Source organism: Ammospiza caudacuta, chromosome 3 (genome assembly GCF_027887145.1).
Source record: "Ammospiza caudacuta isolate bAmmCau1 chromosome 3, bAmmCau1.pri, whole genome shotgun sequence".
In the NCBI taxonomy this organism is placed as follows: Eukaryota; Metazoa; Chordata; class Aves; order Passeriformes; family Passerellidae; genus Ammospiza; species Ammospiza caudacuta.
Genome location: NC_080595.1, coordinates 630,466 through 654,941, shown reverse-complemented (window position 1 = coordinate 654,941; position 24,476 = coordinate 630,466). Strand labels below are relative to the sequence as shown.

General features: G+C 44.6%; 1 protein-coding gene across 2 annotated transcripts in view; it reads left to right on the top strand.

The window, feature by feature from the left end:
• Nucleotides 1-24,476, top strand: part of SNAP25 (synaptosome associated protein 25) — a 64,789-nt gene that overhangs the window by 14,413 nt on the left and 25,900 nt on the right. For both annotated transcript variants that reach the window (XM_058802343.1, XM_058802344.1), the window contains exons 2-3: nucleotides 20,310-20,444; nucleotides 21,077-21,118. In XM_058802343.1, the coding sequence (XP_058658326.1) occupies nucleotides 20,373-20,444; nucleotides 21,077-21,118 (114 nt within the window). In that variant the 5' untranslated portion in view covers nucleotides 20,310-20,372. The remainder of the gene's footprint in view (nucleotides 1-20,309; nucleotides 20,445-21,076; nucleotides 21,119-24,476) is intronic.

Sequence of the window (24,476 nt, the reverse complement as noted above, 5' to 3'; positions counted from 1 at the left end):
GGTCCCATTTCCCCAGCTGAGCTATCACATTCACCTCTGCAGAAATAGCAACTGTCACAGCAACAGTCACAAGAGATGCAGCCCTCAGAGAATCACACCGAGCAAAGAAAAATATCTAGGACAGTGATTTAGCTTGTCTGGATTAAAATGTTCCTTCTAGATGCCTTAGCGTTGTTGAAAGTCATCCTAAAGGAAGATGACAGGCTGTTCAGGCCTGCCACAAGTAACACAGAGGAACAAATAGTTACTGCAGGAAGGCTAATACAGTATTACACATGGAAAACTCTAAGCAACTTCCTGGGAATGCTGGAACAAGAACATTCAACCTGAATTTCAGAAAATCCTTTTCTGTGCTACCATATGTTGGAGTATGGGGAAAAGACATGAAACTGGCTTAGAACAGTGAGGTATAAAAAGGTTTTGTTCTGGGTGACAGCTTCATTTTCACAAACTCATGGTCACTCTGTGGGAGATGGGACACAACAAACAAGGTGCAGGGGATCAAAGAAAGTGTCCATCTCAGGACAGGAGTGGATTATTTTGAGTTGAGATAGAGACGTGTGATTATTTAAAAATTTTTAACAGAACTGCCAAAACCTGTCTCTCTTGGAAGACAAATGCATGTGGACTTGTGAGGGTCAGCAGCAATCTGGCATTCTTTGGGCAAATGATGCACACTGCAGGACTGCCAGATCCAGATGGACTAAAGGGAAATGTCCAGATGTAACTGCAGATGTCATAGGAAATTAAACCGCTCGCTTGTGCTTGTGATTCAAGAAGTTCCATTTCTAGGTCAGATGACAGCTTAGTTAGCCATTACTGCAAACATCTCTGACTTTTCTTGAAGTTTTCTGCCTAGAACCCATAAAAAAGCAAAGGACAAGTGCCATTTTCATGGGAAGCACGTTGTAAAGCCATGTGAAGAATTAACTTTATGAAGGTTAATAATGAACTAAGGAAGCCAGTTGGCTGCTAAAGGATGAGGTTTTTAGGACTCAATAAAAAAAGATACATTGACAAAAAGAGCTGTGAATATTTGTTGCCACTGTGAAAGCCAATATTGCCAGTTTTGCATATGCAAACATGTAAATATTTGTTCTGGTAAACACAAATACTACTGTTTGTTATTAATTAGGTTTTTCACTAACCTACCAGTAAAGTTTATTCACCTTTTGTGTTGCTGTGTCCTGTTGAATGATGTCCTGGTCTAGTTGTGACATATGGGTCACTGAGAGATTGTTTGTTTAATAAATCAGGCCAGCAAAGAATATGGAAATACTGTTTAATCATTGCTGTTGAAATGAATTTGTTTCAGAATTCCAGCACCTCACTCTGGATAAATGCTTCCATTACTGCTTAAACTAATTAGTATTTCTCACATGAGGACATTTCAATTATATGGTAAAATATGACATTTTTCAAAATGCAAAATATAAGGGGAAATTTAGTATTTTAGATTAGAAATGTTTTGCATTTTGTACCTATTCCAACCCCTGAGAGAACAGTCCTTCCCTCCAAAAGTAACACAACCTATTGCCTCTGATTTAGTAGCTGGCTGACTAAGCGTGTGTGCAGAATGTGTGACAAGGTAGTCAGATCCCCAGGCAGTGAAAACAGAACTTTGATTTGCTGGAGGAAAGAAAAGGAATCATTTCTGTCCAAGCTTTGAAAAAGATGACAGGAATTTTTAGAAATAAATACATACTTCTTTTTTTCATTTTCTGCAAAGCTTCCATTTACGTAAGAAATGAAGAGTTTTAATCTTCTTAGTAAGCATTTTGATAGCTATTTGATTAGTTTATAAAATCAGCATATTTCACATTTCCAATGAAATGGGAAACTTTTTACTGTTTCTTTGCTTACTTGTGTCAGTCTCTGTCTGGCACGAGCCTCGTTCATCTCCTGCCAGAGTCTCTGCTGATGAATGACATTTGTTCTATTGTTTAGTCCCAAACCCCCTAACACACACTGATTATAGACTTCAGAGCCAAGAAATACTGACATACAATCGGAACTGGGGAGAGAAGGGGACTAAGTTTTTTGATTGTGCTTTGAAATGGTAAAAAAGCCTTCCCAGCCTCATAACTTTGGTGACAGAAATGTAATGGAAATGGGAAATGTTTACGTCTCATTTTTGGATAAGATGAAGCAGATGAAGAGCAGTTTGGGCTTCTCATGGCCCAGCCATTTCTGGAGATGTTGCATCAGATGTCTGGGATAATATGGAAGCTGTGGCTGGCAGCCTGTGATGCAGGTTCCTGTCTCTTCTGGAAATAGCATTGAGCAAAATACATGGCCTTGAAACTTATATTGTTTGGAAGGTGCTGTGCCATGGGTCAGAAAGAAGGATCTCTTTTAAATCAACAAATGGCTTGAGAAATAATATTTTAGCACTGTTGTCCTCCTGAATTCTGTGTTTTTACCACAGCATACACTTGTGATGGATCCCTTGTGGTACCCTCTGGCACCTTCTCAAGTCTCTGGCACCTTCTCAAGTACCTGAGGGTACCACAAGGGATCCATCACAAGTTTACCCTCCAGAACAGCTTTAAAAGCTGAACACAATTCTCCTTTCCCTGGCTTTGCCCACACTCCGTGCCTCTTCTGCCTGTGGGCCTTGGAGAGTCCTAAAGGAAAACAAGCTGATAGGAGCTGCTGTTCCCTAGTGGCCTTGGATGGGGCCACCAGGGGCCTGAGGCTACCTGTGATCCTGGGACGATGGCCAAGGCACTTGCTGGGACGTGGCTTTGGGGACGCATGGAAGGTCACATTCTGTGACTGCCTTCTGTGTAACTTGATTTGGTCATGTCTGGGGGCTGCCCTTACCCTGGGGGTGGATCACCTCTGAGGGGCAGAGGGCAGGTGTCCACTCTCATTCCTGGCTCTCTGTGAGCAGTTGCTGGTGCCATGAACCTGTGGTGCTCTGCCCACAGACCTTCAGTGTGGGGCTCCCCATGCTCCTCAGTGGTTATGGCCTCCACATCCTGAGGAGCAGGCAAGCCCCAGTGCTGGGAAGGCGAGGGAAGGGAGAGCACCTAACAACTCATCATTTCTCGGCTTAAATGGGGATAAGCACACACACCGGGTTTGGGTTTTTGAGTTTGGTAACTTTTGGGGCAGGGGCCCCTAAGGGCTCTGCTGACAATCTCAGGAGCCAGACTATCCTGACAGGCACATTGCTGCTCTGCTAAGCACGGGCAGGAGTTAATCAGCAGTGGAAGGGAGGAAGGAAGGAGCCTTCTCAGCAGCCCAAACATGGCACTTGCCTCACCTAGTCAGGCTTCACTGCCTCCATGACATTAATTTGCTCCTGACCTAACGCTCCCAGCGCTGCAGTTCAACGTGTTTATTAATTCTAGGAATGAGCTTGCAGATGAATTTTATTGTTGCACTGAGACACAACAAGGTGAAGATATGTGGGTTCTATTCCATTTTCCATATCTGTGCCATAAAATGTTGCATTTGTGCAGCCTGTATTATTTGTGAGCTTGTATTAGTGCTCAGCTTAAGGCCTATTGAAATGTCCTGGAAATAAAATAGCCTCATTAAGCTTTGGGGTAGATTTTTAAATTCTTGTTCATTTTTCAAGTGACAGGAAGCTGAAGCAGCAAGGCTTGCCAAAGAACTAGGATAGCTGTGTCATGAAAAGTTTCACTAACGTGGCTCAGACACATAAAACTACTGGGAGAAATTTCCTAGTGGATGATCATTCCTGACATTCATCAACTCGTAACAGGATTCATGGGTTGGTCTATTGTTTTCCATCTCACATTCCTCAGAAGAAGAAGGCACAGGTTATTATGGAAACAGGTGCCTGCACAGAGTGGACTCATTTTAGGATATAGAAGAGGAAGTGCCATGTTTCAGTAGCAGAGAAATTTCTTATACTTGATATTGACCAGCAGGGGAAAGCTCTGCTTTCAGAGAACGATACTTAAATATGAATAAATATTGATTTTTCATTACAAATAAATATCTGCAATCAGAAAAGTTAGTCAATATGAGCTACTTTGAAATTAGCCTTATAAGTTAAACTTTGCTTGCCCTGGTTTAATAAGGAAGATTCCATTGCTTCAGTAGAAGAGAGATTAATGCCCCTGAGAAAATCTGTGCAGGAGTTTTCTTCCTCACCTTTGCCTGACAGGAAGAAGGATTTTTATGGTTCATTAAAGAGAGTGACCTGTTCCAGGCTCTTAGGGCAAGTCCTCAGAAAAGACAGATTTTAAATCCTTCCCTCAATGAACTCAGCACTAGTTTAGCTCACCCAGCCCAAGGCACTTCACTGCTTTTCAGCGGTGGAGAAAAAGAGGCATTCAGAGCCCTCCCTCACAAGCTGGTGGTTTTCTTCCTTAAATACAGAATTAATCTAAAATTATTTTCCCATTAATTTGCCAGTTTCAGCTACAGCTTCAGTTATTTCCATATGCCAGGACAAAGTTTTAAATCAGGATCTGTATTTTGGGGTTCCTGAAATTCGGATGGGAGCTAAATTTGCTTCCCAGACTGCTGGCAGCTGTCTGCTGGGCACTGATGATGGTTCGTGTTCATCCAGGGCCTGTCTGAAGTTTCAGACAGTGATTACCCTTAATGTCTAATGAAACCTGAGGAATTAATTAGTCTTTTTTGTGACTCTGCTCTCCTGAATTACTTAACCTGGATTCAAGGCAGCCTCATGGGCTGGAATGGGGAACCCAGGGCAAAGGGATGGAAATAGATAATCTGTCAGCTTGTCGTGGTGCATCCCTTCACCTGGGCTTGCACAAACGCAGGGCAGAGCACGGAGCCTCACCAAAACCTGCATTTCTCCCTCGTCCTGAAGCTGCCCCCTGGTTCGGCAGGGCTCGGTGCTGGATGCTGCAGCAGCTGCACACGCTGCACAAGGCTGCACACGCTGCAGCAGCTGCACACGCTGCACAAGGCTGCACGCGCTGCACGCGGCTGCACACGCTGCAGCACCTGCACACGCTGCACAAGGCTGCACACGCTGCACAAGGCTGCACATGCTGCAGCAGCTGCACACGCTGCAGCACCTGCACACGCTGCACAAGGCTGCACACACTGCAGCACCTGCACGCGGCTGCACACGCTGCACAAGGCTGCACACGCTGCACAAGGCTGCACACGCTGCACAAGGCTGCACATGCTGCAGCAGCTGCACACGCTGCAGCACCTGCACACGCTGCACAAGGCTGCACACACTGCAGCACCTGCACACGCTGCACAAGGCTGCACACGCTGCACAAGGCTGCACACGCTGCACAAGGCTGCACACGCTGCAGCACCTGCACACGCTGCACAAGGCTGCACACGCTGCACAAGGCTGCACACGCTGCAGCACCTGCACACGCTGCACAAGGCTGCACACGCTGCAGCAGCCGCAAATCCCGCGGCAGCCTGGCAGGGAGCTCCAGCAGGGCTCACCGCAGACACTGCAGTGCCCTCTGCTCTGCAGGAACTGGGGCGCTGCAAGGAGGCGACACCCTGGGAAAGGAGGATTTATGGGGGATTGGGGGCAAGGCATCCCACTGCTGCTGGAGCACAGGAACCCAGTGAGGACAGGCAGAAAACATCAGGGCTCACAGCATCCCTCTGAGGAGGGGAGTGCTCCCTTCTCTCTGGCAGCCACCGAGGCCCAAAGTGTAATAAACCCACAAAATGGATTCTTTTTCTTTAAAAATAGACCATGTTCCCCCACAGGCTCCTTAAATAAATCTCTTGGCCCTGTTCTCTCCAGCTGAAGGTCGGCTGGAGGCGCAGCCCTTTCAGTCCAGCACTGACTGGTGTTTCAGCAGGAGAGCAGCGAGCCCGGGGCTGTGGCCACAGATGTGCTGCCTGACTTTGCCCCATGCACTCTGCATCTGGGCTAAGCCTGGGAAGCTGTTGGACAGCAGTTGGGCTGTCAGCCACAGGGCCCCCAGCTCACAGGAGCTCAAGTACAGTCACAAAGCTTTCTTTAGCCATTAACTGATGTAAGTGACACAAATATTCCCCCTTTCCCTCAGCAATGGGTGGGGTTTTTTATTTGCTTGAACAAGGGGTTTTAGTCTACCAGATGGGCCCAGACTGTATGTCCTTGAGATCTGCTCCTTAGATGAATTTTCAAAGCTTACAAGAGTAACTTCATTTAAATCTGTGGCTTCCAATCTACCCTTGGGTGAAGTGTGAAGACAGCAGCTGCACTCCAAGATCTCTTACACCACACAGATTTTCTGCTGTATGTGCCACTGGGGCTTCAGGAAGGAAGGCATCATCTCCCTCCCTTTATTCACTTATTGAAAAATATTTTCAGCATGGTGAAAGCAGTTCAGTCTGAAATATCTGAAATGGGCAATGTTGCTTACAGAAAACCATTTCTGTTTTAGACACAGAATTGTTCCCACATTATTGTTAGGTCAAGAATGAAGAACCATGGGTTTTTCAGGAATTTAAATTACATAAAATACACAAGTAAACAATGATTGCTTTAGATTTAAATTGGATTACATTCAAATGAAGTTCATGCCCTATCCTGCTGTCTTTACTTACAGGAGTAGTATTTATAAATATATAGTACAGCACGTCAATATTCTTGATTGGAACTTATTTTACTTACAAATGACTTAATTAGCAAGTATTGTTCTTGTCTTCAAAATGTTTCCATTTCTAAAAACCCTCATACATTTGCAGGAGGGGTAGAAGTGATGGGAAAGCTTTCCAAAACTAAAATCAGCTGAAAAAATTAAGGGATTTTGGCTGATACTGAAAGACCAGAGCTCTTCTACCCAAACCTGAAAAGATGGCTCTCTACTGATGGGTCTCGGAGGAGAGACACATTTACTGAACAGCTGCAGCAAAGCCCTTGGGTGCAGCATGCACCTGAGACACCTCCCCTTGAACGCTGGCTGCTTGGCCACTTAGGAATGTAGAAACACCTTGTGGGCCAGAGCATTTTCTGGTGCCTGAACTCACAAGCTCCACAGCATCCCAGCCCTAACTCCCAGTGGGACACCTCCAGAAGGCACCTAGGGCTGCTGAACACACCTTTGGGGAAGATGTCCCTCCTGCTCAGACATTTCCACTGTGCACGGGCTGTGCAGGGCCAGCTGTGCTCAGGGTGCGGGGCCAGCTCGGTGCCACCACGGGCTGTGCAGGGCCAGCTGTGCTCAGGGTGCGGGGCCAGCTCGGTGCCACCACGGGCTGTGCAGGGCCAGCTGTGCTCAGGGTGCGGGGCCAGCTCGGTGCCGCCACACGCTGTGCCCCGTGTCCTTGCCTCACTCCTGCCCTTGTCACAGCTCTGTGAGCCGTGGTGCCTCTTTCCCAGCCCGGGTGAGCTGTCCCCTCGATGCTCTGGGGGCAGCACTGCTGAAGGCTCTCGGGCCAAGCTGGGCTCTCCTACAGAGGGCTGGCAAAGCAGTGACACCCAGAAACTCTGGATTGATGCTCACGTGAATGAATGCAGATGCACTTAAATAAATGAGAGTCTTATGAAGGTGGGGAGATTGGAAGGCAAATCCTGTTTTTCTGATGCAAACTAAGCACTGTTTAAATATTTAGAAAAATCAGATTGACTGTCACTATTCATCCACTGCAAGTAATCATTTATTCCTTCATTTTGGCACAGCTTTGTATAAAGTCTCTGGTCTTAAAGACCCAGAGTCACCTCATGTGGGTCCCAGCAAAGGCAGAAAAAGGTTTAGCGATTTAAATCCAAATAAAATTGGAGCTTTCATTGCCAGGTAGTGAGGCAAAATCCCTCTGCCCTCAGCTGTGCACACACTCTGCTTGAAATCTGGGGCTGTAGGATATTGACAGCAGAAGTGTGGGAATATCCAGGCATAGTTCTGGGAAAATCCTCTATGTGCTGAATTCTGTGACTTGTTTGTGACCAGACTGTCGTTGCTGTCAAATGTCAGCTATTATTTTTTTTTTGCTGAGTTTATTCTTGCTGGTTTTGTTGTTAGTATGTGAATTGCTCTTGTCCCAGCTCACTGCTGTGGTTCATCATCCAGCAGCTGAGTGAGGGGGCTGGTTTTGTGCTAGACCCAAAAAAACCTCTCAGCCATGTTATGTGCGGACCTTCACATTTGATCCTCCATCTCTGCAGCTCCAGTGTGCATTATGTCTTAGAGGGATATAAGGCAGCCTGGTTTTCTGCTCTGTTTCAGGGTATTTTGTATTCGGTTTTCCTCATGTCTACAGCACTGAATGCACCCTCTTGCCACCAGCAGTAGTTGTACCTTTGAAGCTCAGGAATCTGGGCACTGAATATTAAGGAATTCAGCAGAAGCCCCTATGTACCTCTATGGTGCAAACAGCTGCTTCCCAGGAGCCGGACTGCTGAGGCCAAGAAACAGTTAATTGTTGTTTATTTTATTTTCGTGATCAAATTTAATCTCCTGTTTTACTGTTCAGCAGAGCTCTATAAATCTCATGTGACCCCACAGGACTTACCCAGCTCCTGAATTTCCCAAATCTTTCCCCTGCAGATAGTGTCTCAGCCTGTTTCAACATATCCATCCCCCTTAGTGAGAACAAGAACTGCAGCAAGGACAAGGGAAGCTCTTTCAAAATGTTTTCAATTCCTTCCTTTCAGGGCCAGCATCTGTGGGTTGATGAGGGTTAATGATGCAAGTGCAGGACCGGGGAAAGGACAACATTCCCTTAAGGAACCGGAAAACTTTCTACTCCCAAACACAAACTGAAAGGAAAAGGCTAGCAGCCAAACCGGACCATCTTGCATGCCCTTGCAGGCCTTAATTCCTTCACAAACATGTGCAAACTCAATAAAAAGAACTGGCTAAATAAAAATCCCCACGCAGAGAGAAAGATTTTGATCCTCTGTTAAAACAGTTTGAGCGGAAAGGATTTTGCAGCCTCTCCGTTAATCTGCTGATCACGTGGCTGAAAGCGATGCCCTTGAGGCACTATCAAGCCTGTTGTTGAATTGATTGGTCAATAAAAAAAGAAAGGAGAAAGAAAAAAAAAGAGTAGAAGTTGTGCTCTTGTATTAGTACAGCTAAATCCTTGCCTGCAAGTCTGGGTAATCTTCCATGAGGAGTGCGCTGGGGTTTTTCTCATCATCCTGTGAAGGCTGAAATGGACTTCTGAAAAAAGAGAGGTTTCTAATCGGCCTTCTTCGAATTTGTATTGCTGATTCCTGGAAAATGACTAGCAGCCAGGAATTAGTTGTAGGTGTGAATCAGAAAGCAGCAGTGGCCTTTGAAAACAGGTGAATAAGTTTTGCATACCTGTGGGCTTGCATACCTTGTACAACTCTAAGTGCATTGTAAGCATCCACTGTATCCACCTTACCGGGTTGTTCCCAATTTATTGGTTTTGATACAAGTATCCACCAGTAGAGAATGGTGGATATGACCCAAGGACTTTCCCATTTAATCTTCCAGTTGGGCCCAGTGAAGGAAGGAGCCAGATCTTCTCCCTTCTCTGAACAGCATTTGCAGCACTGCAGAATTTTGGGAATGGGTCTGAACTGGTCAAGGATCCAGCTTCCCTTCAGGGAGATGAGCTGTTTAATAGCAGCAGGAATTTTTGTTATCATGACTCTGTAAAAGAGCCTTGAAATAATAAAATTTAAACTTGTAAAAGGTTTAGTGGTTTAAAATTGGGTATCCAACCCTTTTTGTTACATAAACTGCCTTTACAAAAAGATACTCTGCTGTGTCCTTAAATTGTGCCTGCTGCATTTTATGTACTCACACGTCTATCTGTGTGCCACCTGTGTACAAACAGAGAAGGAGGGTAGTTACAAACTAAATAGGGTCCTTTCTTTTTATAACATGGCTGTAGCTATTTCTTTTTTTGAAAGGAAGTAAGCTTTTCAAAATTCATGAACTCTCCTTCAGCTTTAAATCCTGCATCCATAGTTTAAGTTCCTAGCAGAGACCATGACACAAAGTAGAGGAGAGAGGAGCCAGGGGTAGGAAGTGGCAGAAAGTGAGCCCTGAGCCAAGACCATGGCAAAGCACGAGACATCCTTGGGGGATACTCAGGGCACCCTCAGGAAGGTCAGCCTTTTGCTTTTTGTTTTGCTTGTTCATTTTTAAAGCTCCTTTGCCCCAGAGAAAACCCACTGGCTATACTGGGGAGGTGAAGGAGACACATTTGGAGAGCAGTTCCTTGAGGTGATGGGCTTTGACTCAGGCCTGCAACCTCTTGTGCCTTTGCTATTTTCTGATGGTGCTGCATCTTGACGTGGCAGTGCCCTCACCACAGATGGCTGCATGCACAAGCAAAACAGCCCAGGCTGGGAAGTTCCCTTCCTTCTTGCTACCTGCTTCAGATGCAGTATGATAGAACAAGCAGAAGGCTGGGTAGACAGAACATGAATAATCAGTGGTAACCAAGAATCTCAAAGACAATGAGATAATTTCTTAAATATCTCTTTTTGCTGTCCCTCATAGCTGAAAAAAAAAATCATCCTTCTGTTAAAAATCTAATTCTATGAATAACATCATCAGCCCAGTTTCATAATGCTTATATTTTGTCAGCTGCTGATTTGACTCTGACGATTTAGTTAAAGAAGATTTCTGCTAAAAATATATCAGCCCACTGCTTGAAATGCTTTTACCACCAGGCAGAAATGGAAGGATGAGTATTATAAACATAATGAATAGCTTTGTTTACCACAAATACATGTCAAGAGGGGAAATGTCTATTTACATTCCTGATGCCCTCACGATCACAGTGTATTTTGCTCACCTATTAAAATGTTTATATTTAGCAAGAGCTACATTAATTGAATTTTTTTCATTTCTGTTGAAGGCTCTTACTGGTGTTACACAGCTCAGGGGCAGGGGTAGGTGTGAGTCCTGGGCTGCAGAGAAATCTTGCAAACTGCAAACCATGCAGAAAGAAGTGAAATGCCAGCTGAGTGTGCTGACAGCCCGTAACAAACAAACCATCGGGGGAACACCTTATTCCTGTCTATCACTTTGAAATCAAAGCTGACGAGGTTAACTGTGTCACTGCCGATCTTTTCCACATTTTCCCCTTCTGTGACAATCAGCAGCCATTCCAAACTAAGCCTGTAAATGTGCTACTTAAACTCACAGCTTGTTTCATCCAGTCCTAGGAGTATCAGGACTAGCGAAGATGGGATAGCACCAATTTTTAACAAACAAATGAAGAACTTCACATCTGTTTTAGCTGTGAGGTTATTCATTATTATGTTCAATTTAACTTTTAAAAAAATCTCTTTCAAATTAAATAAAGTTACCACAAAATTTTCTCCTGACTTGCAGACTTACAAAGACTGTGGCAGAAATTAGCTCTGTTTGTGACAGGCCAACGCAAGTGTGCTCCCTTTTCTTACTGTAATACTCGTGGGTTTCCTTTCTATCATCCATTTAGCCTAAAAATACCATTTTGCAGTTTATGGGTTTCTTTTTCATCATCCATTTAGCCTAAAAAATATTCTTTCTCCAGTTTGTGAGTTTCCTTTCTATCATCCATTTAGCCTAAAAAAATCCTTCTTCAATTTGTGGGTTTCCTTTTCATCATGCATGTAGCCTAAAAATGTCTTTCTTCAGTTGTCAGGCTGCCTTCTTGGATCATGATGAGAAATTTGAGGATGAGCTCTGCTGGTTTGCATTAGCTGCCGTTGATTTGATCTGTGTGTAATACAAGAGCGTGGAACTCTTCTGACATTTTGCGCTGACTTTGCAAAGGCAGAGAGATGTAGGAAAGGTTGAGGCAATGTGGAGCAAGGTCTTGTGAACAACTGCTACTTAATGCTCTCTTGCAGAAGCTCAGCTCCCTTTCTCTGTTGCCACTGGGGCTGCTCCTGTTGGTTTGGAGGCACAGAAGGAGGCTCTTCACCCACAGTTCATTATGGTCTGGAATGCTGAGGGTGATGGTTAACATAAGCCAGGAGATCTGGAAGAGGTTTGGATGTGTATATGGAGTGGAGGCTGGACCAGGAGCTCTGGCACTCTTGAGAAGACTGTGGAGAGGGAGCAGTTTCTTTCTACAAACCTAGGAGCAGCAAATGCAGCAGGCCTCATGGAGCCTGGTGGGAATGCCCCAGGAAAATAGCAGCTTTCTTATCCCTTGCTGTGCCTTGAATCCCTCAATAAATATTTTGCAATACTTCCATTTTATATTTCTATTCCATCTCAGAGAAGCAGAAGGGAGCAAGTTAGAGCCCCAGAAAAATATGGCAGAAAAGTATTTATGATGGCAAGCACTTATGTTTGGTGTTTGCACACTCACAGCTGCCCCCCCCACACTGCTGGCCTCTCCCAAAACCACTGTCACTGGCTCATAGTTCCACCTGCAATTCTGACCCCACTAATGGCAGTGGTGACACTTCCCCCAACTTGAAACGGGGCGTGACTTTCACCACTAACTTCTAAAATTGGCCATTAATCAGATTTAGTGGCTTAGGAGCAGTATAAAGAAAGCCAGGTTGGAATCAAATGGAAGAGAGGCTGACTGCTCATTGTTGCTGCAGTGATGGCCAGTGAATATTCTGAAGACCTGAATGGATTTAGGGTTTGAATTCTACTGGAAATCCTGACACAGTCAGAAATTTCATCCTCCAGATAGGCAGCTGCCCTTAGTTTTTTCTCCAAGATTCTGGCCTCAGAATGCAAACAGCTTTTCACAAGTCAAGATGTTTTCTTTAATCCTCTCTTCTAATACCTGGATTTCTTGTTCTGGGCCATCAAGATCCAGCTATGCCAATGGCAAGTGAGGTTGTAGGATATTTTGGAGCAGGCATCTCCTGAAAAGACAGGGAAGCACTAAGCCCTTTCAGCAAAGCCCATACCTTCATTAAAAATACCCTGTGAAATGCCAGCCACCCTTTCCCAGAGAAGACTAATTCAAATGGAACTGGCAAAACCAAGAGCTGGTAGGATGACAAACAGTCTGCCTTACCAGGTAAGGACTAACAGATCTTATCTTTCACATCATAAGAAATTCTGGGAAATGTTACAAGTCCTGTTTCTGTACCTCAGAGAGAGAGAAGGAGAGACCAGGGAAGAAGAGAAAATATGTAAATCACAGGACAACATCAACACAGGAACAAGCTGCTGTTTCCTAGCTGGGAATCAATTTGTGCTAGAAGTAAAATGTTTTCCACGTACTGGAGAAGTGAGGATGTGGACTTAGAATTAGTGGGAACACAATAAGCTTAGTGATTCATAGGACATAGCTTGTTAAATTATAAATGACGCTACATGAGACAGGGAGCTGCAATAACAGGGAATTTGATTCACAGCAGCCTGTTCTGTTCAGGTCTCTGCTCAGGTGCTGCCAGTAGATGTGGTGCCCACTCCCCCTAAGAAGGTTTCTTTCTTCACCTTGCCCCTCTCTGCCTGGTTGCTCTGCCAGATGAACAGAAGAACCATTTTTGCCTTGGATGTTTTGCTGTTTCTGTAGGAAAGTAAAAAAAAAAAAAAAAAAAGAAAGGAAAAATGTGTGGGTATATAGGTGCAAAAATGACTGCAAGGAGATAACACATCGAGAGTTTGTTTTCTTTTAGCAGTGAAATAAAATGGATAGAAAGTCAAGTTTCTATTGCTCGGAGGTGACATTGTTACAAAATGGCTGTCTCTCGCACGGTGTTGTTTTTGTGCTTGGGAGCTGGTGGAGCAGCAGGTGGGTGTTGGAGGAGCCTGGTGGAGCAGCCGTGTTGTCTGCCAGCTGACAGGACAGCACCCACCTGCCTCGGACAGGGGGGGCTGGCAGGGGTGCCACTGTGGCTGCACAATCACCAACATTTATCCCAAAGTCCCAGGTGCCCTGGAGCCCAGGCAAGGCGCTGGTCCATGCCCTGGAACACCTGCAATTCAAGTAGGACAAAACAAGGGCAAGATAGGAAGGAAGAGAAGGGTTTTATCTGTGTTGTGGAGATGGGAGGCAGATTCAGTTGTTAGATTTGGAGAAACAGTCCCATCAGAGGGTATCCAGGACACCTGCACGGTGCTGATGGATGGAGCCAGCAGCAGGAAACCCAACACCTGCAGCACCTCACACAGCTCCAGGGATCTGCCTGCAGGCAAGGCAAGCAAGCCCTGAGAGTAAAATGATTGCCGAAGGTGATGCAGGAAGACAGGAACAAACTAGGAATTACCTGTCTCTCCTGAATTCATATTTGCAACATCTCAGTGCCTGTCTTGTCCTAAGTCACTCTCTGACAAGCCCTCATTGGTAGGCATTACTCTTTGCTGAATATCAAGCAAGAATTTGGAGTGAAATTGGTTATTATCCCTATACTCTGTCAGCCTGGGCTGTGGAAGTGGGGCCAAAGGCTTGAAGCAAAATGCTGTGAGACTGCAGCAGGAGAAAGATGAGGTGTCTGTGCCTTGGGTAAAGGCTGACAGACCCTACAGAAACAGTGCTCCAGCTTTTTGGTTTAATCTCTACCACAAAGGTTTAAAAGTTGTTTCTTTGGAAATGAGAACCTTGCTGAAAATCTTGTGAACAAATTGGACCCATGCAATAGGTGCTGGAGAATTGAACAACAGACTTCCTACAAGACTTTCTTTCAAATCTATTTAGAAATTAAATCTAAATTAAAATTTTGACTAATTTTTCATTCTTACATTTTATGCCACAGTGTCAAATGTTTAAATAGGATTTTTCATTACAAAATTATCTCATTTCCTCTCCAAGTGCTTTCAGATCAGTTAAAATAAAGTAAGAGCAAAAGCAGGGCATGTTTAGTTACAGACAGTATTAATTTTGGTAAGCTCTGTGTCAAAGAAGATGGAGATGACAGAAGTCAGAGAAGCTGGAGCTTGTGAGGGCTGTTGTTGAGAGCCCACAACCTATAAAAACTCCATTCCCAACTCCCCTCAATTTCTCACCAGCTGTTGCCTATCACACCGGCTGTGGGCAGCACACACGTGGCTTTCCTGGCTTTCTGTGGGGATCTGCCTTCCAACACTCCATCCTCAGCACAGCTTCAGGGGGAGCTGCTGGTGTCAGTAACACACACAGGGAATGGTTCCTAAGCATGCTTTTGCAGCAGGTTCACACTTTTCATGTCCTTTCATTCCCTGCTGGTGTTATCAGGCTGTTCCTGGGCGTTGGGGTTAATGCCAGAGCATTTCCTATAAGCCAGCTGCCAGAAGCCCCTTAGGGAAGACCTGTGAAGGTGGTGGACGACATGGCCAATGCGCTGGCCAGGGGAGCTGTAGAGAGCTCCCTGGGCAGTGCCAGCTCTCGAGGAGATCCAGCAGGGTAAAGGATGTGTCCTGTGACAGGAGGATCCTAAGTATCCCCAGAGCTGTCTTGTGCCTGACACCATAGAGGCTGAACACCCTTTGGATGGCACTTGGGAAGCCAAATGAGGGGAAACTTTGGGGAGCAAGGATGACCCCCTTCATCTCCCCCTTTGACAGTGTTTCTTCTTCTTCTTCTACCAACAGCCAGACAGTAGCAGCAACCCAAATTCCACCCTTAAATGCCCCAACATCCATCCTGAGATACTTGCTTCAAAGTCTCTCCTCGGGTTTTCTGTGGTTCTATAAACACCACAACACTGTGGTAATGCTTTCAGTCCTACAAGAAAGAGGCACAAGGAGTGGGATTGCCCAATTCTGACTTTTTTAGTAAAATACTGCATTTAGTAAAATGCAGTCATCTTCTGGCTACAAATATCTATGGGAAGAGTAGATGTGTCCTTTAATAACAGAGAGAGTGCTTAAAACAGAACATTTTATTGCTGTGTTGCCTTCACTCCAGTAAATGACAGCATTTTCATTTTCCTGTATTTATTGCATTGAAGTGTTTATATCACTGTGAAGCAAATATTTGCTTTCAAAGGTCAGTCGCTGTATCTCTCTTCCTCTGGGGACAGACATAGGTCTCTCTGAGCCTTCAGTATTACTCCATACTGATTATATAACGTTCTTGCTGAGGGATCCTTTACTGCATCTTGGCACTACTGAGATAGCAGATGCAGAATTCAAAGCATAATAGGCAGTGCCCTTCCATTAGGCAGTCTGTATTTCTCTCCAACATTGTCTGTGGTGCTTCTGTATGAGCCCTGGCATAAGGGACGAGACTGTCTGCAGGGAGCTGGATGTAAATGACCCGAGTGCCTGCAGTTGCTTGCATTGTGTAGGAGACACAGAGCGCAGCCTGGAACATGCTGTACGCCGTATTTTGTACCAGGCTTTGGGCTTTTTTCTCCTTTTCAAAGAGCACCGGGGATGTTTGTGTATGAACCCAGAGGATTTCCTTTTCCGAAATGGAAAAACCAAGGTCCACGTTAAATTTTGAGGCTGAATTTGTATAAGCATTACCAAAAATACAAACACAAATTGAGTGAATGTAGGGTCTGTAACTTCTGTAGCAACCTTTTTTTTTATAATCAAATTTTTAGATTGAAAGAGCTTAACATATTACATCCTTACTTTGGTTTTCTGATTTGTCATCTCTGCAGGGACCGTAGATAAAATAAAATGTAGTTTAAGTTAAAAGTACTGAGTACACTTCAGGGAGTTTATTCCAGTTATATTAGAGATTCCTAAGATAATTGTAGGATTTTGACACTTGGTTCAAGTTAACTTCAATGAGAACAGAATGGAAAATATCAACTAGTAACAAAAATAAATTCTGCAAGGAATTTATTACCCTAAGTCCTTGATATTATCTTAGGCCTATTTCTGTTCTACTTAAAGAAGTGCAGGTTTGAGTGGGCCTGAGCCGGAACTTCTGCTTTTGAAAGTCTGTCTAGTATCAGTAAGAGCAAATTCATCATGGCTTAACTTTCCTTGACCATTCCTGCAATTGTTAATTTTCAATGTTTTAAAACATCAGGAGTTTTAAATAACAGCTTTTTATAGGTGTGCCTAAGAAACACTATAGAGGGAGAGCTGTTACTTTGTACTTCAGAGCAATAATTCCCTTTAAAACATAATTCTTCTGTCACCAGGATTTTTATTGATAACAGGGTCTGTTGTTGGAAATTCATGACACTGGAATGGCATTTCAGCCTAAACAGGAGTTTTCAAGGAAACTCCTATCTCTAATTTGTCCTATTCCACATTATAAATTGCAAAATCTGAAAAAAAAATTAAACTCATTCCCTGCCATCTACAAAATATATGTAGTTTATCACACTGTGTGCAAATCAGTAACCTTATTGATTCTTGGGCACGGTTTTCTATTAAATAAAGTTGAATCAGCACAGCTGCGGGGCACTTCTGTTTATGACTAAAACTTGATGTAAAATGACTTGTCTGGAAGAATGCTTTTTGCTATTTCTCAATCCATGCTAAGTGCTTTACAAGTACCAAACAATCTCAATAAACCTGTCAAGTTCGATCACTCGCTGCGCAACATCTCTCTGCTTACAAGCTCTGACACTTTTTTTAGCTTGATGCAAAATAAGACACGTCTGTCACTAAGATGCCAACTGATGGCTCTAACAAACCAAGAAGGGTACCTAAAACAACCCCACAAGAGCATGGAGTGACAGGACAAGGGACAGTGGCTTCAAACTGACAGGTAGTAGGTTTAGATTAAACGTTAGGAAGAAATTCTTGACTCTGAGGATGGTGAGTCACTGGAACAGGTTGCCCAAAGAAGTTGTGGATGCCCCATCCCTGGAAGTGTTCAAGGTCTGGTTGGATGGAGCTCTGAGCAACCTGGTCTAGTGAAAGGTGTCCCTGTCCATGGCAGGGGGCTGGTATGAAATGATCTTTAAGGACTTTTCCAACCCAAGCCATTCTGTGCTTCTGTAAAAGTCTCTCCACATTTGTTTCCTTTTATTTTTGCACCACCCAGTACCATCACTGGCTCATGATCAAAAACAAGAAAAAAAAATGTAAGGAAAACATCAAAAGTCAGGCTGGAATCTACCTGAGAATGGAATTTGCTGTGATTTTTTTTTATCTGCAGAGACTGACCAACAGTCAATAAATAAATTGCTGTTGTCAGTAGAAGCCCTCATGTCACCTCCACTCACTTACAGGTCTGTAATTATTCAGCTCACACTGGATATGCTTAGAAAATGAACCAAATTCCCTGCTAGCATCCCACCCTCTCACTGATGCATCACCTCCCACTTTACAGCTAGTGAGATGATACCAACAGACACAGAGCAGAACCACTTTCCTGCCCATCAACATCTATACGTATTTACCAGTTAGATCAGTCCCAAAGCCCTAAACAAATTGTCCTGATTTAGGCTCAAGCTCAGTGCTACTCCTCTGCCAGCACAAGTGTAGCCAGGGGTCCAGGCAGAGGAGAATATTTTAACCGGATGCTCAAAAACTAGGTCCACAGACTCAGTCTTGGTATTCTGGTAGAGAGGCTATGCCAGAAATATTTCTGCTCTGGGTTACGCCTCAATCTGGGGAAAAACCACAATTTGTGAAGCAGTGACCAGTGCTAGAGCCAGCCAAGTGGGACAGGAGTTTAGAGCATGGTTCTTTACCAAAATAACTTCTTTTTATCCTGGCTGATCATGCTCCATTTGCTGGCCAGGAGCAGTGTTTCACTGGAGCTGAGTGCTGTGAAGGGCACCACCAGCACAGCAGTGGAGTGGGAAGTTTGGGGTGGCCTTGAGAGTATCCCCACACCTTCACATGCCCTTCAGAAGAGACCAGTTCCCGGTTTATCTTTTCCTCCTAAATATCCAAGTGCACCATGCTTTTGTAAAGCTCATTTCCTGCTCTTTGTGAGCATCCTTGAAGTGTCCGATACCAGCCTGAGTATTAGCCATGAAATTAAGCTCTGCATTTGCACAGCTGGGCTTGCAGATGAGTTGCCTAAGCTTGGTCCTTCCCACTGCTGTGACCATGCAGCTGGCAGGACCAGGTGGCCTCCTTCTCCAGCAGACATTTAGGCTCCTACACATGGTGTGACCCATCACAAAATGCCAGCCTCCCTCTGACAAGGATGTGGCGATGTGCGCAGTGATGAAAGTAGAATATCGTGCCAATAGCTGCAGGGCTGACTCCTCAAGATGGATTTCTTCCTGCTATAGCTTCAAAGAGGAAAAGCAACCATGAGTGAGGGCACAGCTAATGTGAAGGCATGAAGGTCACATATTCCCTCTCAGATAAGAAAAACAGCAGATCTGTTGCTGAAGCTGCAGAGGAAATGCAAGGAGCTGTTTGCTTTCCTTACACCTTTCTAAGCAAACAGGGTGTGATCCAGGAAATATCCCTGCCACTCAGCTATACCTGCTCATGCTCCTGTTGTCCTTATGGAGAGCACCACCAAAGAGAGGGATGGTTTAATCTCCAATATGTAGCAACTTCTATTTTAACAGAGTTGTTATTGCTAAAATTTTAGAGCCAAGCTCTGCCCTGACTTATCTTGTTTAATAAAGGCTGCACTTATCGCAAAGACAGGACAGAAAACAGCCCCCGGGATCCTGCCTTCTTTAGAGCAGCTTTGCTGAAAGGGGCTGCTTTTGTCCTCTTTCTGTAATTGAGCATGATGGCATCTGCTTTATGGCTCTTTACTTGCAGTCTCCCACAACTTCCCCACCTCCTCTGCACCTGCAATTAGGTTTTCCTGCAATGAACAAATCTAACATTCAGTGAGCAGTAATTTGCAATGTGCCATGCTTGAATCAAGCAAAGAAATAAGCCAGTGTTGTTGTTATAAAGACCTGACAGATGGTAGGAGGGCCGGCCTTTCTTAATCAAGTCATGCTCACTAATCAGAGCTAGCTTGAATTTGTAACAAAAAAGAAACCCTACTAAATTGAGGATTAATGGGCTGCATCCCGACCTCTGGTTAGGACCAGCTCAGGGGTGTCCTTCTGTATCAAGAGGGATAACGAAGATCAGAATCTGACCCACTTTGTGGAGAAGTTGAAAATACCAGTTAGGTCCTACTGTCACTTCCCCCAAAATGAAGGGTTCTCCCATGTAGACGTCTCCCAGTCTAGCTTTAAATATTATTTCATAGTCTGAGCTATAGCATGGTGGATAAGTCATTAGCCAATGAAAATAACGCAAAGTTTCATAGTCTTTAATTTAATTACAAATGTGTTAGCTGAGCATCCAGCCCTCCAAGCAATGCAGCTGAAACATAGGGCATGAGGGGCAGAGGCTTGACCTTGACCTTCTTCACATTAAGCCTTTCAATTCTAAAGAAGAATGAATGGGTTTCAAGATTGTTTCTGGCAGAAGATAGCATCTCCTGAGTGTCCAGCTTCTGTATGAATTGCATTTGAAAGGCTAAGAAAAAAGGAAGGATTTGCTCTCTACATAGGAATTACTATCCCGAATGAGACTTTGGGCGAGGACAGAGATGTAATAAAAGTGCTTTTGTGGGACTGATGTTTAAGCATGGCTCCTAACTGCACTGTTTCTCTTCCTTTCACTGTCTTCCAGGCTCACAAAGCAGCTGAGTGCAAATCCTGATCCGCAGCGTCCCCAAACACCCCCACAGCTAAAATGGCGGAAGACGCGGATATGCGCAATGAGTTGGAAGAGATGCAGCGGCGTGCCGACCAGCTCGCTGATGAAGTGAGACCAGTAGCTAAACTGGGAACTTGGGGCTGGGCTTGGTGTGAAACACACAGCCAGAAATAGGAGCTCATCCCACAAAGGATTTCTAGAGCTCTTTTCCATCAGCTTTGCACTGAAAGCAGAATTGGAAATGAAATGAGCTGGGGTAAAATTTAATGTTGTGCTCAGTTCCCCAGATTAGGGAATTTATTGATCATGAGTTTGGTTTAGGTATTAGATTGTGCATCAATTTGACTGTCCTCAGAGCAAAAGGCAGCAATTTAATATTTTCTGAGGATTCCTTCGATTTGTCAAACCTATTAAATGATAGAAGTCACCAATTAGGTTTCTGAAGAGTCATAGCTGAAAACCACAGATGCTATTTTTAAAGTGGAACACCTGTGGTTCCGAGCAGCACCGCCACAGCGTGTGAGCAAGGGGAGACAAGGGGAGACTGCAGCTGCCTCGAGGTGTGCTGCATTAGCCATCCACAGAGCTGGAGATGGAGAGATCACCAGTGCCCAGCTGATGCCCTGATTTGGAGAGGAGGGAAAGAGTGCAGGGAAAACATCCTGTCAGCATGAGCCTGCACATTAGCGCTGGAAAGTGTAACTTGCCAAATCTCAGTGTTTTTTCCTATTTTTTTTCAGTCCCTTGAGAGCACCCGCCGAATGCTGCAGCTTGTTGAAGAGGTAAGGACTTGCATTTCATTTCACTTCCGTTGTGAGCAGGAGTGATGGAGAGCCTGACTCTGGAAGTGGCTTTGTTTAAATTCACATTGCTAGGGCCTGGCCATGGCTTTACGTGCCACTGTGCCTGCTCATCCCTACCCCTCACTAGGGCTGTGCAAGACATCGTTCCCTGGTTTCCAAGGCACTGATTTGGTCATACCTGAGGCTGCATTGAGACAGTATTCTGGAAATAAATGAAGGAAACAGCCTCTGAAGGTGACCTGGAGTCAGGGACAAGTGGCTGAGTTTACTGCAGAGCTCTGGGAGCCTTGTGCCAGGACCACTCTCACGTCCTTGGCATAACACTGCAAGAGGGGAAGGTGAGAAGGGTCCTTGATCCATTTTCCCAGTCTGCTTTAAATACTTCCCTCTCCATAAACACTTGCAGCTATTTATAGAACATTGGTCAGCACAGCATTTAAATGCTATTTCTTTGTGTATCTCTGAAATATTTATCAGGATTTCAAGGCTCATGAGATGTCCTAGATTGACCACTTTGGAGTTCTCTGATTTCCCATGGTGCTAAGGAAGGGGATCCTGGCTTGGTTCTCACAGCTACTACCTGCCTGGAGGGAAAAAAACAATTCAATCAGGCCATATTTCACCTTCTCCACAATAAAGGGGTTGAAAAGTTGGGAAAACTCAATTCAGTTTAGTTTAGAGTGTTCAGCTATCAGGTGATGGAAAACTTTGCTGCTGCCTGACAGGACATATTATTTTCAGGCACCATGCAAGCCCTGGTGCTGGAGCTGGTGACATTTTTAATCAGGGTCATCAGCACTGACAGTCCCAGTACTCCTGACAACTAGAGGAGTCTCCAGCAGAGACACGGGAAGAAAATTACATCAGGTCTGGTTCAGGAACAAGAACAACCCCAGCCATAGGCTTTATGGCCTTGAAATCAATCACCACTGTGAAGATCAATGGAGTCCAGTGGAGACAAAATTAAATTTCCACGTACAGACAGACAGATGGGTCACTGAGCCTCGCTTCTCCTCCACAAACACTCTAGATCAGGGCCCCTCGCAGCCAAAACACTCTCTTGTCTCACGAGCAATCTGTCCCTTTTTGCTGCTCAGCTCCCTGGACATGCCATTCCTAACCACCACTGACGTCAGCTCTGTGCTGGATGCAGCTCCTGCTGAAATCTACTCAACAACAAGGAAGAGAGGCTCATATGAGTACCCCCACAGCACAAGGCAGGAGAGCCTGCTGCCCCAAAACGCCTGGGATCTAAATAGACAAGGCAGATGCTGAGTGGGAAGGAGAGGCGCAGGAAAGGGAAGTGATTTGCTCGGGGCCAAGCCATCAGTAAATATCAGCCCTGCCTCTCCTGAGCCGTATCTGTGCGGCCTGTGCGCTGCCTGAGTCTTCCTAACATATTGAACCAGCATATTGTGAATGCCACTGGAATTTCAGTACTAAATCACAGCAAATGGCAAAGTGGGAGGAGAACTGGGACTGCTGAATTTCCCAATGAATTTATAGCACTCTTTGGAAGAGCTCGGCGTCTCTGGACCTGGCGTTTATTCAGATGCCACAATATCTTCCTGTCCAAATAGAGAGGCTGCTAAAACTAGCACTGAGTAGTCAAGGGAGTTCTTCTAAAATGAGCTGAATATTATTTTCACTAATGTGACTACAGGAGACCTTTAAAATTCTTCTGAGGCCTAAACAGCTGGTTGATTATTCCAGTCCCTTTTCCTGGGTACTTTTTAAAAAAATGCAGCATTTAGGGAGCGAGAGATTTTATACCGAAAAGACAAATGGCGAGAGTATTTGAAATTGAACTTGCACTGCTCTGATTCAATAATCCTCCAAAATCCAATTAGACTTCCTCACTTAGCAGAACCTGTCTAGTAGACAGAGATAGAAAATACTAGAAAGAATTCTTTTTACTCTGTTCTCTTGACACAGCAGATCTGTTCTTCTTTTCTTAGGAAAAGGATGCCTCCATGTTTAAGCATTATTACTGTGTACATTTGTATGGATTGATACTGGGGAAATACAGCATAAACAGACTGACTGGACTCCATCCTTGAGCCAGGAGAGTGCTGTCCATCCAAGGCAGCCCATAGCCATGTAAGACCTAATTGCAGATCATAGCCTGGGGACATGTCCCCAGAGGACACGCCCTGCTTGCCCGAGAACACAATTCAGAGTTTGGGGACTAAGCCCCAATGCTGTTCTCAGGGAACATGGGCAAGGAAAATCAAGGATGTCATTGTTTCTTGGTTTTATAAGCCGGCTTTGCAAGAAGCTGATTTTTCCAGTCCTGGCACAAGAAGGGAGGCAAGAAGTGTTACAAAAGCAGCCCCAGCTTTGCCTCAAGGCAGCTCCGTATTGGAATGGCAGATTCCAAAACCCAGTTTGCTCCATGGTGCCCATTGTGTCCGGGCAGTGCAGCTAATCTGCGCTGACCAGTGCGCTTTTGAGCCACTCAGTGCTATCAATACCTGTATTTTATGATGATGCTCTGCAATGTTTGGGCCAAAACATAAAATAAAAATGAAGTGAGGCAGAACAAGTGAGACTAAATACAGTTTGTACCTGACCTTCTTTTTATGTTCAAGCTTTTTTTCTCTGAGGCAACATTATGCAATGCAGAATATCACATGCAGGGAGAAAAGCTGGGATTTTGCTCCCATCTCCCAGTGCCACTATCATGGCCTTTAAGGAAAATCAGTTGTGGTAGTATAGGGGAAAAAAGGATGTTTTGTAGCTATGAAGCAGCAAGGAAAAAATAACAAGATCAGTAGTGGTAAAAGCTCAGAAGAAAGCACTTAGGATTGTACAGACAAAAGGGCTGTTTTGTACATTTAAATCCAGACAGGACTGTCTTCTCTCATGTGAGATGAGAGTGAAGTATCGAAGGTGAAATGCTGAGCTATAAATGTTTGATAACTGGTGCTGCCTTATGCAGGATACTGAACACACAGAATGCCAATTTACCAGCTGTGAGGGTACCCTGACATTTATTATCACAGCCAAATGCTTCTTAGTCTGAAAAAAACAGAAGAAAAAGTGCTCTATTAATTTAGAGTTTGGCCCAAACCTTGTCAAAGCTGATTTGAAATTTACCTTTGATATCATTAAACCTATTGGAAGTACTGAACTATTGGAAGCATTCTCCTCAGAAAAGTGTTTTAACCAGTGTAATTGCACATATCTGGCATGAGGGAATGTGATCCACAATTGTGGCCTCTCTTCCTCCAGTGCAGGATTGGCCCCCTTGGTGTGTGCTAGCCAGGGGGATAGCAGATTCACGTGGGCTGGGATGTACCTTACCAGGCAGAGCAGCAGCGTGTGCCTCTTTAAT